Source organism: Oncorhynchus clarkii, chromosome 24, assembly GCF_045791955.1.
Source record: "Oncorhynchus clarkii lewisi isolate Uvic-CL-2024 chromosome 24, UVic_Ocla_1.0, whole genome shotgun sequence".
NCBI classification, from domain to species: domain Eukaryota; kingdom Metazoa; phylum Chordata; class Actinopteri; order Salmoniformes; family Salmonidae; genus Oncorhynchus; species Oncorhynchus clarkii.
The window spans coordinates 10,753,608-10,771,816 of NC_092170.1; the positions used below are offsets into that span (position 1 = coordinate 10,753,608).

Consider the following 18,209-nt stretch of genomic DNA (forward strand, 5'->3'; position numbering starts at 1 on the left):
CTCCAGATGAGCTTCAATGCCATACAACTCTCCTTCCGTGGCCTCCAACTGCTCTTAAATACAAGTAAAACCAAATGCATTCTCTTCAACCGATCGCTGCCTGCACCTGCCCGCCCGTCCAGCATCACTACTCTGGACGGTTCCGACTTAGAATATGTGGACAACTACAAATACCTAGGTGTCTGGTTAGACTGTAAACTCTCCTTCCAGACTCACATTAAACATCTCCAATCCAAAGTTAAATCTAGAATTGGCTTCCTATTTCGCAACAAAGCATCCTTCACGCATGCTGCCAAACATACCATCATAAAACCACTAGCCGACCCTGCCGCCTCATCTTGGCCAGGTCGCAATTGCAAATGAGAACTTGTTCTCAACTTGCCTACCTGGTTAAATAAAGGTGAATTACAAATAAAATCAAATTAATTCATATCAGATAATCAGACACTTCCTTTGGCTTAGATAAAGAACCACCAACATGGAGACAAAGAAAGCAAATATTCCCACCTCTCTCATCTCACACCATCCGCAAAAGCCAGGGAATTTGCCTTATAGGTTCGAGGAATTAACCTAACATGTTGATCATATAATAAATAAGACATGGATTTTATAAATAGCCTAGCGCCTGTCAAAGACCCAACGAGGGGCGCACGCCTACAACTAAGCTGAGCCCCCGCAGCTAACCTGACACTGACAGAGACCTTAGGGGAGGGGTTAACTAACATAATGGCACTGAAATAACAGGTCAGCGTATACAATCCAGGGGTGTCAAACTCAAGTCCTTGAGGGCTACAGCACCTTCAGAAAGTATTCACGCCCCTCGACCTTTTTCCACATTTTGTTTTGTTACAGCCTGAATTTAAATTGAATTAAATACCCCACAATGTCAAAGTGGAATTATGTTTTTCAAAATTAATAAAAAATGAAAATGTCTTGAGTCAATAAGTATTGCACCACTTTGTTCTGGCAAGCCTGAATAAGTGAAGGAATAATAATGTCCTTAGCGATGCACATAATAAGTTGCATGGACTCACTCTTTGTGCAACATGATTTTTTAATGACTACCTCATCTCTGTATCCCACACATACAGATAATTGTAAGGTCCCTCAGGCGAGCAGTGGATTTCAAACACAGATTCAACCACAAAGACCAGGGAGGTTTTCCAACGCCTCACAAAGAATGGCACCTAATTGGTAGATGGGTAAAAAAAAATAAAAAAAATCTTGAAAGCAGACATTGAATATCCCTTTGAGCATGGTGAAGTTATTAATTACACTTTCGATGTTGTACCAATACACCCAGTTACCACAAAGATACAGGCATCCTTCCCAAATCAGTTGCCGGAGAGGATTTCAGGGATTTCACCATGAGATCAATGGTGACTTTCAAACAGTTTGAGTTGAATGTCTGTGATAGGAGAAAACTGACAATGGATCAACGACATTGTAGTTAGTCCACAATACGAACCTAAATGGGAGTGAAAAGAAAGAAGCCTGTACAGAATAACAAATATTCCAAAACATGCGTCCTGTTTGCAATTAGGCATATGAGGGTGCAGTCAGATACCCAGTGGGTTGGGCGATTCGTTTCTCATCAATCATTTTGAAAAAATTTTATACCTAACTGGAAATCAACCAATTCCCCATCGTTAACACAATGGAAAGGTCAAATGCTTTATTATCTAAATGTTGAAAGTGCGCGTGGGCAACAGAGAGAAACAACATGGTGCAGTTTGAGGCCATGTGGCAGAGAGTGTTACTGGCACTGGAGATGGTGCTGTGATCAGGTGGTTCTGGGCAGAGTTGATGTTGTGGATGTTTGTGTGCATCTGTTATGTTGTCGTTTGTATGTTTTGTATTGGTTTTTAAAAACAACACACACACACGTAATACTGCAAAAAAACACAGCAATTACATTTTTGGCCTGAATACAATGCATGATGTTTGGGGCAAATCCAATACAACACATTACTCTGTACCACTCTCCATATTTTCAAGCATAGTTGTGGCTGCATCATGTTATGGGTATGCTTGTAATCGTTAAGAACGGCAGAGTTTTTCAGGATAAAAAATAAACAGATGGAGCTAAGCACAGGACAAATCCTAGAGGAAAACCTGGCTCAGTCTGCTTTCCACCAGACAATGGGAACACAAGGCCACATCTACAACGGAGTTGCTTACCAAGATGACAGTGAATGTTTGTCTAGGAATGATCAATAATCAACTTGACAGAGCTTGAATAATTTTGAAAAGAATAACAGACAAATATTGTAGAATCCAGGTGTGCAAAGCTCTTAGACTTACCAAGAAAGACTCACAGCTGTAATCGCTGTGTATTATCTCAGGGGTGTGAATAGTTATGTAAATGTATTTCATTTTCAATACATTTGAAAACAATTCTAAAAACTTATTTTCACTTTGTAATTAAAGGGTATTGTGTGTAGATGATGAGTGAGAATGTTTTTATCCATTTTGAATTCAGGCTGTAACACAACAAAATGTGGAATAAGTCAAGGGGTATGAATACTTTTTGAAGGCACTGTGTGTTTTTGCTTGTTTTTGTTATTTCCTTTTGTGTCTAATGAAGACCTAGACAACCAGGTGAGGGGTTCCTAACTAATCAATTACCTTAAATGTATCGATCAAGTACAAGGGAGTTGGGAAACCTCGCAAACACACGACCCTCCAGCAATTGAGTTTGACACCTTGCTGATCTAATCAATTCTGACGGTGCTATCTTTTACCACTAACTGTGACGTGTCAGCTCGACGTCAGGTTTGAGGCTAATGAATAAATTAATAAATTAGCCTAACAGCGTAATGCGATGGTCTGTCGAGAATGAGACGAAAACCTGCTCTCTAAACATCCTTGTGAGCTGGCTTCACATTCTGGGAATAGTGGTAATATCTGATGCTACTCTTCCCCCTCTATGTTCTTGGCCGAGATAATAGAATGGGGCCATCTGAGAGCAAGCTGCGGGCCCATTTCCGGCTAGTGGACAGGAAAAGGAAGAGCCAGGCACATGGTGTTCTAGCACCCCTCCACCCCATTGTGGGTACGAGGTCCAGCATCTGGAGCAGGGACACACTTGAAAAACACACACACAATACACACATTGAACACCACATCACACACAGAACGAACACCACACACACACAAACACAAATTAACACCACACAGAATGACCACCACACGACACACACAGTGAACACCACACTACACACACAGTGAACACCACACACAGAATGACCACCACACTACACACACACACACACACAGAATAACCACCACACCACACACACACACACATACATACATTCATACACAGAGAGAGAATGAACACCACACTACACACAGAATGAACACCACACTACACACAGAATGAACACCACACACACAAACTGGTATTACACAGTAAAAACAGAAAAGCCCAAATGAGGGAGAAAGGTCATGGGGCATTGAGTTCACACTCCCGGTCTCACGCCGCAAACCCAAATACTTTGGGAACATCAAGTCCCTCTCCATGCAAATGGACTCAAAATAAGGAAATCGGTCCGAAATCAAAACTGGAAGAGAGAGCTACGCTGGCCTATAAAAGCTGGCGCCTGCAGGATGTTTGAGAGAACATCATTTGGCCTGATAAGCTGAGCACCAATAGAGGAGTTTGGACACACTATCATAATGACTAGCGCAACTCATTTCCTCACACACGCAATTCAGTTCAATAGCCAGTTGTAGTTGGAACTACTGGCTGGTTTATAATGTACAGTTATAGTTACAGTAATCTACTTGGGAGGGGTGACGTGTCTGGCCTGCATTACTTTGGGAATTTTCCATTGAAAGATATGGATACAGAAGAGAGCCGGTTAAGCTGAAGTGTCACATAGCCCCCGCGATCACAAGACTGTTGACCTAACCATAGCACCACGCCACTGCTGAGACATAGCAACCAGGAACAAAATGAACAGGAGAAAGAAATAGGTTTACCACGCCAGCAGATTATTTGGGGCAAGGCGCTCTAAACAACACGACTGTGCTGCTGACAATTACACCAACGGAATGTGGACAAGAGGACTTTTCAAGTTTCATATACAAACGACGACTGTCATCATGAAATTCCTTTCAGGCTTTATATAACAGCGGATGACCGTGGAGAGCTCAGAGAGTCGAATATGAAAAACAAAAAATGTCAATCTGGATATCGACGGAATACAAATGAAGTTTAAAAAGTTACAATAGAACAAAGGAGGTTAACACAAACTAAATGAAACAGACTGGTTTTGTGGATTTAGCCTGGCCTATAATGATATCATGTGGGATACACGTCACATGTCAGTTTGCAAACAATGCAAAGAAATAGACACTACCGTTCAAAAGTTCTGGGTCACTTAGAAATGTCCTCGTTTTCCAGGAAAACATACATGAAATGAGTTGCAAAATGAATAGGAAATATAGTCAAGACGTTGACAAGGTTATAAATAATGATTTTTAATTGAAATAATAATTGTGTCCTTCAAACTTTGCTCTCGTCAAAGAATCCTCCATTTGCAACAATTACAGCCTTGCAGACCTTTGGCATTCTAGTTGTCAATTTGTTGAGGTAATCTGAAGAGATGTCACCCCATGCTTCCTGAAGCACCTTCTACAAGTTGGATTGGCTTGATGGGCACTTACGTACCATACGGTCAAGCTGCTCCCACAACAGCTCAATAGGGTTGAGATCCGGTGGCTGTGCTGGCCACTCCATTATAGACATACCAGCTGACTGCTTCTTCCCTAAATAGTTATTGCATAGTTTGGAGCTGTGCTTTGGGTTATTGTCTTGTTGTAGGAGGAAATTGGCTCCAATTAAGTGCCGTTCACAGGGTATGGCATGGCGCTGCAAAATGGAGTGATGGCTTTCCTTCAAGATCCCTTTTACCCTGTACACATCTCCCACTTTACCACCACCAAAACACTCCCAGACCATCACATTGCCTCCACCATGCTTCACAAATGGCGTCAGGCGTCTCATGAATGTTCTTCTTTGTAATCCGAACACCTCAAATTTAGAGATTTGTCTGTCCATAACAGTTTTTTCCAATCTTCCTCTGTCCAGTGTTTGTGTTCTTTTGTCCATCTTAATCTTTTATTTTTATTGGCCAGTCTGGGATACGGCTTTTTCTTTGCAGCTCTGAGGCCAGCATCCCAGAGTCGCCTCTTCTCTGTTGACGTTGAGACTGCTGTTTTTCGGGTACTATTTAATGAAGCTGCCAGTTGAGGACTTGTGAAGCGTCTGTTTCTCAAACTAGACAAACTAATGTACTTGTCCTCTTGCTCAGTTGTGCACCGGGGCCTCCAACTCCTCATTCTATTCTGGTTAGGGCCAGTTTGCGCTGTTCTGTGAAGGGAGTAGTACACAGCATTGTATGAGATCTTCCGTTTCTTGGCAATTTCTCGCATGGAATAGCCTTAATTTCTCTGAACAAGAATAGACTGACGAGTTTCAGAAGAAAAGTCTTTGTTTCTGGCCATTTTGAGCCTGCATTCGAATCCACAAGTGCTGATGCACCAGATACTCAACTAGTCTAAAGAAGGCCGGTTTAATTGCTTCTTTAATTAGCACAACAGTTTTCAGGGTTATCTAATGATCAATTAGCCTTTTAAAATGACACTTGGATTAGCTAACACAACGTGCCATTGGAACACAGGAGAGATGGTTGCTGATAATGGGCCTCTGTACGCCTACGTAGATATTCCATTAAAAATCTGCCGTTTCCAGCTACAATTGTAATTTACAACATTAACAATGTCTACACTGTATTTCTGATCAATTCGGTATTATTTTAATGGACAAAAACAAGGAAATTTCTAAGTGAGCCCAAACTTTTGAACGGTTGTGTATATATATATAATTAAGTTAATAAAGCCGCATGCAAACAGGCAGCTCCAAAATGCAGGCGTTTCAGCCTAGCTCAGTGCTTTCTGTGGTTGTGGGGCAGGCTAGCTGAAAATAGGAGCATTGCACCGTGATTGGCTCAGGGATACTACGTCACCCGCCTTTAAGGGTAGACATCAAGAATTTGAGCCCTTTGGGTTCTGCTATAGACTTAGATTATTAGTGCCCATCCAAGAAGGCTCAAGGTCATTGGCCACAGATAAAATTACATCAAATCACATTTATCTACAGTAGCTTTGATTGGACTGATCATGTCAACATCTACCTTTCAAAGTCTTAGCTAGCAGTCCTCATCAGTTGTCATCAAGTCGACAATCTACTGGCAAATCCTTTTAAATCCTTGTCAAATTAAGAGAAATAACGAGGATAAATTATAGATAAAACATATCGGTGCTCATTGGCCATGAAGATTACCCAACAAGTTGGAAATCGCAAATTCAACAATGAGTCGTATGGAAGGAATCTGCAAGTGTTGCAAAGAAACCACTAACATTCGCCTGCTATTCAATGGAATGGCTGTGATTTTCTTTTCCAAGAGTTCCCACCATAAATTCAGAGAAAGCCAGACTTTGAAGTTTGATGACAAAATTTGCCCACAAAGGACTGCTGTGCCACCTTCACAAGGTGAGTCCAAAAATGTATTGTATGCTGCTGCATAAATGATGTAATATGACAGGGAGATATGTTACTGTAGCTAAGAAAGTAATATTAAGTGTATGTTGTGTAGTAAGCCGTTAGTAGCCCATGTGCCTCACCCTAATCATTTGGTCTATTTTCACCAACGCGGTATTGTAAACACATACGTGGCCTTGTGTGTACTTGTTTGGCTACTGTATTGTACAGCTTTGACAGTGCTACTGATAGTAGGTGGTAGAGGTCGACCGATTATGATTTTTCAACGTCGATACCGATTATTGGAGGACCAAAAAAAGCCGATACCGATTATAAATCGGCCAATTATTTTTATTTATTTGTAATAATGACAACAATACTGAATGAACACTTCTATTTTAACTTAATATAATACATAAATAAAATCAATTTAGCATCAAATAAATAATGAAACAAGTTCAATTTGGTTTAAATAATGCAAAAACAAAGTGTTGGAGAAGAAAGCAAAGGGCAATATGTGCCATGTAAAAAAGCTAACGTTTAAGTTCCTTGCTCAGAACATGAGAACATATGAAAGCTGGTGGTTCCTTTTAACATGAGTCTTCAATATCCCCAGGTAAGAAGTTTTAGGTTGTAGTTATTATAGGACTATTTCTCTCTATACCATTTGTTTTTCATATACCTTTGACTATTGGATGTTCTTATAGACACTTTAGTATTGCCAGTGTAACAGTATAGCTTCCGTCCCCCTCCTCGCCCCTACCTGGGCTCGAACTAGGAACACATCGAAAACAGCCACCCTCGAAGCATCGTTATCCATTGCTCCACAAATTCCACGGCCCTTGCAGAGCAAGGGGAACAACTACTTCAAGGTCTCAGAGCGAGTGCCGTCCCCGATTGAAACACTATTAGCGCGCACCCCGCTAACTAGCTAGCCATTTCACATCGGTTACACCAGCCTAATCTCGGGAGTTGATAGGCTTGAAGTCATAAACAGGTCAATGCTTGAAGCACACAAAAGTGCTGTTTGAATGAATGCTTACGAGCCTGCTGCTGCCTACCACCGCTCAGTCAGACTGCTCTATCAAATCATAGACTTAATTATAACATAATGACACACAGAAATATGAGCCTTAGGTCATTAATATGGTCAAATCCGGAAACTATCATTTCGAAAACAAAACATTTATTCTTTCAGTGGAATGTGGAACCGTTACGTATTTTATCTAACGGATGGCATCCCTAAGTCTAAATATTGCTGTTACATTGTACAACCTTCAATGTTGGCATAATTATGTACAATTCTGGCAAATTAATCTTTGTTAGGAATAAATGGTCTTCACACAGTTCGCCAAGGCGGCCCAAACTGCTGCATATACCCTGACTGCTTGCACGGAACGCAAGAGAAGTGACACAATTTCCATAGTTAAAAGAAAGTCGTGTTAGCAGGCAATATTAACTAAATATGCAGGTTAAAAAATATATGCTTGTGTATTGATTTTAAAGAAAGGCATTGATGTTTATGGTTAGGTACATATTGGTGCAACGAGTGCTTTTTTCACGAATGTGCTTGTTAAATCATCACCCGTTTGGTGAAGTAGGCTGTGATTCGATGAGAAATTAACAGGCACCGCATCGATTATAAGCAACGCAGGACATGCTAGATAAACTACTAATATAATCAACCATGTGTAGTTAACTAGTTATTATGTTAAGGTTGATTGTTTTTTATAAGATAAGTTTAATGCTAGCTAGCAACTTACCTTGGCTTCTTGTTGCACTCGCGTAACAGGTAGTCAGCCTGCCACGCAGGCTCCTCGTGGAGGGCAGGTGGTTAGAGCGTTGGACTAGTAAACGGAAGGTTGCAGGATCGAATCCCCGAGCTGACAAGGTAAAAATCTGTCTTTCTGCCCCTGAACAAGGCAGTTAACCTCCCCACCTAGGCCGTCATTGAAAATAAGAATGTGTTCTTAACTGACTTGCTTAGTTAAATAAAGGTTAAAAAATAAAAAAATAAAAACAGCCACAATCGGTGTCCAAAAATGCAGATTACCGATTGTTATGAAAACTTGAAATCGTCCCTAATTAAATCTGCCAGTCCGAATAATCGGTCGACCTCGTAGGTGGTGGTGCTTGGCTTGCACATGCAAATTCAGCACACACTCTGCACTACAACAAGACCTGCAGCAGTAATGAATAAGTAGTGTATCTATAGGCTTGTGTTGATGTTATTATTATCTTGGGCCTTTTTTAATATCAAGGAATATTTCACTTTCTCTGTTCATAGGAGTAACAACGAACTTATACATGAGGCAGAAATAATGCAGTGCAACCCGAGTTTCGCCATCATATGGAAGACGGTGTCCCTTTTTGGTCAGTGTCAGTGGAGGACAGGGAGAGCGGAGGGATGTTGAGGCGGACCCTCAGTCTGCTGCTCTCCCCATCAGCTAAGACTGACCATCAGATGCAGGCACCATCAGCCCAATAAAATAAAAAGCAAATTATTTAACTGTACGCTCACTCAGCTGTGCTTCACAAGTAATACAACAACGGAGCTATAACCGGTGTGATCATATAACCTACCTCAAATTTTTAAATAGAATTGTAAAAAAAAATGTCCAGAACAACAATGCATTGGCAGGGCAATTCAAGCAAAGCCAATATGAGGTGATAATGTATTGGGCCTATAGCTTACTGCACAAACCTCATTGCTACAGTGGGTAGAATGGCGCCAGAGAGAGGGGATGGCTGACGTTTTACGTGCTCCTAACCAACTGTTATTTTGTTAGGTTTTTATATAACTTATATTTTAACATCGAAGTGGCTGTAGTGGAGCGGGTAGAGAGTTAAGTTCCTTGGTGTCCACATCACCAACAAACTATCATGGTCCAAACACACCAAGACAGTTGTGAAGAGGGCACGACAACACCTTTAACACCTCAGAAGACTGAAAAGATTTGGCATTGGTCCCCAGATCCTCAAAATGTTTTACAGCTGCACAAGAGAGCATCCTGACCGGTTGCATCACCGCCTGGTATGGCAACTGCTCGGCATATGACCGTAAGGCGCTACAGAGGGCAGTGCGTACAGCCCAGTACATCACTGGGGCCAAGCTTCCTGCCATCAATGACCTATATAAGGGGCAGTGTCAGAGGAAAGCCAAAAAAATGTCAAAGACGCCAATCACCCAAGTCATAGACTGTTCTCTCTGCTACCGCACGGCAAGTGGTGCCGGAGAGCTAAGTCTAGGTCCAAAAGGCTCCTTAACAGCTTCTACCACCAAGCCCATAAGACTGCTGAACAATTAATCAAGTGGCCACCGGACTATTTACATTGACTGACCCCCACGCCCGCTGTTTTTTATCTATGCATAGTCACTTCACCCCTACCTACGTGTACAAATTACCTCGACTAACCTGTCCCCTTGCACATCGACTCGGTACCCCCTGTATATAGCCTTGTTATTGTTATTTTGTGTTTTAATACATTTTAGGTTAAGGCTGTAACGCAAACAAAATGTGGAAAAGGTCAAAGGGTCTGAATAAATACAATTTTATTGCATTGACACGGACTACTCAGCCCGTACTCTACACAGAACTGTGCGGCATAAACAATCAGAGCTGCAGTAGGCCTATATGCAAATAGACCATTGCCATATATGGATCTGTGCCACTTACTTTGAACTGGACTGTGCTTACAGCATGAGCGGTCATGAGTAGATGCGCTTGTTTTGAGATGAAAGTGAGAGCTGCATGTAGCCACGTGTGCACATTTTGTTCATACCCTTTGCTAGTTTCTCTTTAATAATGGAATGGGAATAATAATGCCTTTTATTTTGTAAAGTGGATTCTTGCATCAAACACCTCCTTGTCTGAAGGACAAGCAGATAAACAGGTTAATGTCAAGCCCTGCATGTTTTTGTTGTTGTTGTTGTTTTGTTTTTTTTACAAAAGTCCCATGGAATGTAGGCCTACATTGAACATCACACATTGGCTGCAACTGTAGGCTGAATGATAGCTGTTCTATTTCCGTGTTAAAATGTTATGGGATGAATTTTCTCCATTGTTTTTGATGGTAGGCCTACGTTATGATCAAATAGCCACAGTCACTGTTAAAACTAACTTCAAGCAAGTAGAGCCTCAGTGTTCACAGAAAATGCACGCTGGAAGTTGCACAGAATTTTCAATGTTCAAGTTTGCGCTCGGTAGACTAGAAATTTGCTCAGTGCTGAAAGACATTTGAAGGAACATTGGCTAACAGGCGAGAGCGTTTTAAAAGACAGCCGTGAACATTCCATCTCAGCTGTCTGCAATTAGAATAGTCTAAGTTATTTAATCTTTACTGCAGTCAGTCAGTGAGGCCCAAAGCCGCATGGGCTCAGGAGCAATGCTAACCGACAGAGACCAGCACTGTGTCCTCATCTGAGAGGAGACCAAGACTCCCCCTCCCCCTACACACATAAACATATATTTATTTTTTCAACCTTTATTTAACTAGGCAAGTCAGTTAAGAACAAATTCTTATTTACAATGACGGCCTGCACCGGCCAAACCCGGACTACGCTGGGCCAATTGTGCGCCGGCCTATGGGAGTCACAATCACGGCTGGTTGTGATACAGCCTGGATATTCAGTGGGGCAAAAACGTATTTAGTCAGTAACCAATTGTGCAAGTTCTCCCACTTAAAAATATGAGAGAGGCCTATAATTTTCATCAAAGGTACACTTCAACTATGACAGACAAAATGAGGGGGGAAAAATGCCCCACTGTATACACAGACACACACAGAGACACTCAAAACACACATTCATACAAACATAGCCTACACACACACACACTGTGCATCTTAACATATGACAGTCAGGATGAGTGGGATTGAGGACAGGTTTGGTTTGGGTACACAGAGTGCTACCAAGCGTATGTATGCGAGTGACCGTGTTGCATGCGAGTGACCATGTTGCATGCGAGTGACCGTGTTGCATGCGAGTGGCCGTGTTGCATGCGAGTGACCATGTTGCATGCGAGTGACCGTGTTGCATGCGAGTGGCCGTGTTGCATGCGAGTGACCGTGTTGCATGCGCGTACTTGTATTCTGCTGTGTGAGAGCAAGAGATGATCAGTTTGACATTGTTCTAGTATGGGGGGGGAAATGATCATCTTTGCCAATACTGACATCAAAAACATTCACATTTCCGGCTAAAGGTCAGTTGAAATGGCGTTATCACAACCACTTAACAAGAACTGGTTAAGCTATAAACCGGTTATAATAACTTTATTATTTCGATCAGCTTTTCCCGCTGGGTTCCCTGTTGTAGAGGGTTTCCCTTCTATTCAGGTGTGCCATAAGCATCACATGATCACACAAATAAGCCTGCATCATTTATTCAACCCATGTTGTTCGTTGCCTCTGCTTGATCCTTTCAGCGGCAACACGACGCAGCGCTGCACGCAGGAGGTCCTCACCCCCGCTGCTCAACGTTCTGTCACCATCATGAAGACTGGGTCACCACACAGGGTGAAAGTTCAATTGCTCTGCAGACTCGGTGCAAGGTTACCAGTAACGAGAGTCTCAGACTTTAACCTGGGGGGGGGATCAGTGTGGCGGCGGCTGTGGCCTCGTTGTATCGACACGTGCTAGCTACCAACAAGCGGTCACCCTGCCCTTCAACCGCACAGCGGAGCCACAGGCTTTACGCACAACTCCAGGGAGAGAAAGACTGTTCTGTGTGTGCGTGTGTGCCACGCATGTGGGTGACTCAGCTCATAAGGTCCAAGTTCAGATATTCCTGCATGCGTCTGAACTGTAGAGCGTGTGTGTGTGTGCTCCAAAGTAACAGCCTACTCATATACATGCGCATCAGGAGTGCAGGTGCTATTTTAACTGTGAATAGGTCTCATTCATCAATGAGGCAGCCAATACCCTAAATGGACAAACTCAGTCTTTCTAAAAAATCAAAGCAAGCGAGCAGATAAGTAAAGAGGCGTAAAACACTAACAGACACAACCCAGAGGATAATCTGGATCAAAAAATGGGTAGTTCCAGTTCTGGATGCTGATTGGCTGAGTCCGCGTCCCAGTTGTGGGTATAATCATGATAGCCTATTCACGATATACCACAGTCTCTAGTTCCTTATATCTTCAATGGCCACGGTCACATAGGCCAAAACCTCCATCTGATTACACCACCCACTTAAACCTCCATCAGAAAATATGGGGCACCTCCATTTAAAAATGAGAAGAGTTTTTCTATAGACAGTTTGCATTGGATCTTGAGATCAACCAATGAGTGTGGTACCCTGGTGGCAGCTGAGCTCCATACATGGAGAGGGGTCATGACGAGCATCAAGTCTCTGTTGTCCTCCATCTCTATGGATACCAACAAGATTCCAATGGAATTACCTTTCCCGGGGAGCGTGACGTTGATAGCACACTAACGTTAAGTGACTCTAATGTGTACGTCAACGTTGCCAACTGACTCGAGGGGGTGCCGGACTGGCACATGCGGACAGGCAATGCCGTGGGGCTATTAGTCAAGAGGCTAAATATAGCTGATGAGACAGTGTTATACCGCATGGACCCAGACCATACAGTCAGTAAGACCTGAATGTAGGTGAAAGTCACCATTAAGGGGACTCCTACTAGGAATCTTTCTTTGGTAAAAGGGGGTAAGTTTGGACAATGGTATGGACTCAGTGACTATCAAAAAAGAAAAACCTAATGTTTAATTAAATAGCTGAAGGAATAGTCTACTGCAGGGGTACTCAAGGACTATTTGAGAACGTCCGGTCATACAAATGTCCTAGGTGGCAAAGATCGGGATGATTATTGTCAATTATCGGCGTAATAACAAACCCACACCTTGCAACCCCAAACGGTTCATCGCGCATTTGATAGAGGAAAGAAAATTGTGCAGTTTTAAAGCTAATTTCCCACTAATTTCTACACATTTTGCATGGGTCAGGGATTTTTGCTGATTTAAGCTAATTTCCTGCAATTCTACACATTTTCCCATGTCTTATGTGTGTTTATATGATTACCAGGGGTCGAAGGCCGACGTATTTCTATTTACTTTGACCCTGTTCTGGGTTCGGGTCGCCAGTTGAGTATGGCCGGTCTACTGTATATGTGTGAGAATGTTTTTTCACTATAATCTAGCTAGTCTACTACCAAAGAGCCTAGTCAGATATGAAGTCATATAGCTACACACAATAAATAAGTAGTATGAAATTGCCTGTCAAAAACGACTGGTTTTTGGATTTTAAAAAAATGACAAGTTAGACCTAGGCCAGATTCCACTAGAGCTAGTACTGAACGCACAACAACAAGAACTATGGGACATGAAGGTAGGTAAAGCAGCAACACCACCTTTATTCATACAAATTAAATCACAGCGTGACACGTGCGTTAGGCCTGTTATCTAACGTTGCCTGGACATCGTGGCTACTGCTCCTCCTCCTCCTCAATGCAAATCTAAACTGAGGAGGAGGCAGTAGGGGAGGAAGTCTGGATAGACACAGTGTAACGTGAGGAGACGGTGCGATGCACCGCAGACAAGCCAGAGCACGCCGGCTGTCATCTTTAACCATACCTGTCTGACTGTAGTGGAGCCAAGAGGAGGTGCCAAGTCTTTTGATAAGGAGGGGTAGGGAGGGAGGGAGCTAGGCAGTTGGCAGACATATTTAGGTTTATAAACACTTTTTTTTTTTTTATTCAGGGGTGTGTGTGTTTTGTTGTTGACCTCGTCCCGAGCGTGTCAGGTCTGGCCTAGCGGCTCTTGGAGTGTCCCTCTTCCAGAGCTGTGATGCCTTGCTTAGTCTAACACCCCGGCTCAACAATCCCCTTCTCCCTGGCTGATGTTGTAGACCGAAGCACTGAGCTAGAGCTCCGGTCTTTCACACCACTGATTAGGCATGACTAATACTGGCGGAGAAGGTGTGCAGTTAGAAGACTAGTCCAAATACGCTGAAAAGGCTCACTTCTATGTAGGCTAACTGACTGCTAGGGAGGGTGTCATGTCAATGTTTGTGAGCAACATACATGTTGAATTGTTTGAATTCAGTAGAAATTAGTTGATGTAGCTAGAAGAGGCTCCTTTTTTTTGTTTATAATTCCATTATCATGCAATTGCTCTTGAATCAGGATGTCAGCAGCTCTTCGGTTGCATAACATGCTCTTGTTTGGACTTTGAATTTCATAAACATGACCAGAAATATCAGCATTTGTAACCTTGAGTTGGTGAGAAGGCAGCACCAATGCACTGGTTTCATGTGCTTGGGCATCTATTTTCAAAAACATTATCTAGTCCCATTTAAATTGTACAAAGAAACAAGGTGAACCTGAAGCATGTTGACTGTCAAATGTCAAGAAATATATCCTGCTTCATAAGATGCAATGGGAGTGGTAAAAAACAGGGGACAAAACATGCTTTGGGTGGGTGGTACATTCAATGACAAACCCAAAACAATAATATTTGGACGAGCTACTTCCTCTAAACATTACATGCAAACCACACCGGCGATGTTGCATGCGCGAGCGTCGCAAAATAAATGTACACATACACGTTACTCAATCATTTCACCCACACCATTCTTGCGCATCTGCGTTGCCAAGTGTTAAAATAGAACTTGGTTATTTTTTTAGACACTCCACAAAGCTGCAAGTCCCCTCCTTATCGGATATGAGGAAAATACAAACCCACGTGGATGCTTGAAAGACAAACAAGGAGAGATGAATTAAAGATAACAAGGTTTCCCTTTAAATCTGTGGCTTAACCGTTGTAGTAGAAAAACACCAGATTTTATATGACTCCGGGTCAAAATTCTACAAAGAACCACATGCATGTCAGGGAAAATAACAACCCAATGTTCATCACCCAGGAAAAACTAGCTAGCTAGCTAAATCTCCATGAATATTTAATGTGTGTTTTGACCTGCCCCCTGTGATTCAGTGTGGCATATTTAATTACACATTTACTAAATGAAAGAATTAAAATGTCAATCTCGCAATTACAATGACCTTTGCCTAGAAAGGGTCATTTTCAAATTGCACTAATGCAATCCATTCTACCAATCCAGCAGAATGCAAAATATAATGGCCTGTGTGGAGTCCCCCTGCGCAAAAGTATTACTCAACAAAAAAACTTGCCCTAACAATCGAGAGATTGTAGTTTTTAGTGGTCAGTGTTTTATCAATGAATCGTTATGTAACTTTGAGGCACTAATATGTGGTTCCCTACAAATACATTTTTTCACAAGTTTTGTAGATTAGTTTAAGCTGCTTAGGCTATAGCCTAATATGTTTTGGAACATGTTCCAGGTCACCATGTGAGTTAATCTATCAGAACAGTCAGTCTCCATCACACAACACACATAGACGTAGTGAAGTTTTCTGTCTTATACACACTTTACAATCATGATTCCCTTACAGGTAGCCTTCTGTTTATCCCTCTCTAATGACTTTGGCCTCAGTTCGATCCCATGAGCGTGTTGCAGATCCACAGTCTTATTAGTAGGAGTTGTCACAGGTTTAGTGGCACTAGCACAGGTTTAAAAGCATGGCCAGAGTGGGTAGGCTATCGTTTGCCCTGCTCTACTCCTTGGTCACCTAGGTCGTTATTGAGAGAGAAAAAATAAAACCGCTTCACAATAAGACACCTGGGAAAATAAAACTGAATGGTAATTTGTGTAAAGGCAAAACGTGGATTAAAAAAAAGTAGCCTACTGTTCATGCTAAGGTCTCTCAACAATAAGGATGAATGAGATGTAGGTAAAAATTGGGACTACTATGATTGTTTTTTTGTTTCAATGTTGAAAAAAAAGATCTGTAGTCTCCAGTGCCTATCTGCCAGCAATGCATCTGCCTACAGACGCCCACACTATGCAACAGCATACGCACACTCAAAGGGATATCAATAAGCTATGACATATCTGAGGCAGCCAATAGCCCCTGCCTATACCCAAATGAAAATGCCACATAACCTGGCACAAACTAAAATACCAGTTCTTGAAAACACCCCCCTTATTGTAAATAAATACACCATGAGAAAATGTTAAACATTCAAACTTTTTCAGTGAGAAAATACATTGTTAAGTCAACACATTTTTAGGGATGAGATCTGGCCAGACAGCAATACGTTAACAGCCTGTCAAACCAGCTTGTTTTTTCAGTTAGTTACTTTGTCAACGATTGCCAAAGGAACATTCACTTCAAAATCTAACAAATATATATATATATATATATATATATATATATATATATATGCTTGCTAATGATACGTATAAACTACTGATGACATAGATTACACGATTCTTGTGATCCTACCTAGCTAATACATAATGCCCAAAATAGCTGGTCAGCTAGCTAGCTGATCGCAAACCACAAATAGAACAAATGTAACGTTAGTTAACTACCGCAGCCAAATAGCAAACGTTACCCTCGAAGTCCCCCTCTCCTCTTTCATCCCAGCGGTACCCTTCTCTCCGTCGACAAGTGACCCCCGCTGTCCTTGTTACATTAGAACTGATTTTATCATGGTAAAAACTCATCGGAAAAACTACAATCCGAATGGTTGCTTATGATGCCCCATGTTTACACCCCCGCACTGAGCACTGCGACCAAAAGCGGACAAGACGTTGTAACGTTACTCGCTCCCGAGCCCGAAGGCCCAATCTTCAGCCTAGATGAGAGTGACAGCGATTACACAGTCAAATGAGTACAAATCGTTGACAACCTATAATTGATCCCGTTCAAAAACCCTTTATTAATCATCGTACCTTTGCTTTGGTGATGATGTGTGTTGCCAATTTAACAACGGCGAAATTCCCCTTCCCGATGGTCCGCTCGATTTCGTAGTAGCCCACTCGGGCTGGGGGGGGCCTGCTGGCCGAGGGGTGGCCGGGGTTGGTGATGCACCCCGCAGCCGGGGTAGGTCGATTGGAGTGGCTGATCCCAGAGGATGGCTGTGCTCGGTTCTGGGCGCCCATGCCTGCGTGGGCCGGTCGGGTAGAGTGCGTAATCCCGGCCGCAGCGGACCCAGCTGCACCTCCGCTTGACACGGCCGCCATCTTCTCGCCTCTCTGCGGGAACAACAACCAGCCTTGCGCAGCGCGCATCGCGGGCACGCCCCCGCCCTGCGTCATATTACGTAGACAGCCCCTTCGCAGCGCCCTCTCTAGGTTGTAACTATAGCAACTATCAGCGTAACAATGACTTCATCCACAGAAACGGTTGCCTTGGCAACAGAACTGCGCATTATCGCGCTAGCGCAAGTCTGTGTGTGTTTCTTAACCGGGAACTGCCATGCAGTTTCACATGTCTGTCGAGTGTACATCACATGATTGGATGGATTCAACATCTCTGGTTCAACTCATTCTAAATACTTTATTGCCTGCAAAATGTCACGCATCACCTCGTTCAGTCGTTCCATCTGAAAAAAGTACAGTTATTATATTCTGGTCTATTCCATTCTATTCTATTATTTTACAACTGGTGACCTATACCTACAAAACACACACACACACACACACACACACACACACACACACACATCCCATTGGAAGTTATTTTTTAATCTGCATTGTTGGGATGGGCTTGTAACGCAAACATTTCACTATAAATTCTACACCTTTGTATTCGGCCCATGTGACAAATACAATTTGATT

At 42.5% G+C, this 18,209-nt stretch overlaps 1 protein-coding gene across 4 annotated transcripts in view; it reads right to left on the reverse strand.

Moving 5' to 3' along the window:
* LOC139382315 (serine/threonine-protein kinase SIK3 homolog) overlaps positions 1-17,660 on the reverse strand; it is a 43,519-nt gene extending 25,859 nt beyond the window's left edge. For 3 of the 4 annotated variants that reach the window (XM_071126227.1, XM_071126226.1, XM_071126225.1), the window contains exon 1: positions 17,322-17,644. In XM_071126227.1, the coding sequence (XP_070982328.1) occupies positions 17,322-17,612 (291 nt within the window). In that variant the 5' untranslated portion in view covers positions 17,613-17,644. Of the gene's footprint in view, positions 1-17,321 lie in introns of all 4 variants that reach the window. The other variant, XM_071126224.1, reaches the window with a different exon arrangement.
* Between the last annotated feature and the right edge of the window lie 549 nt (positions 17,661-18,209).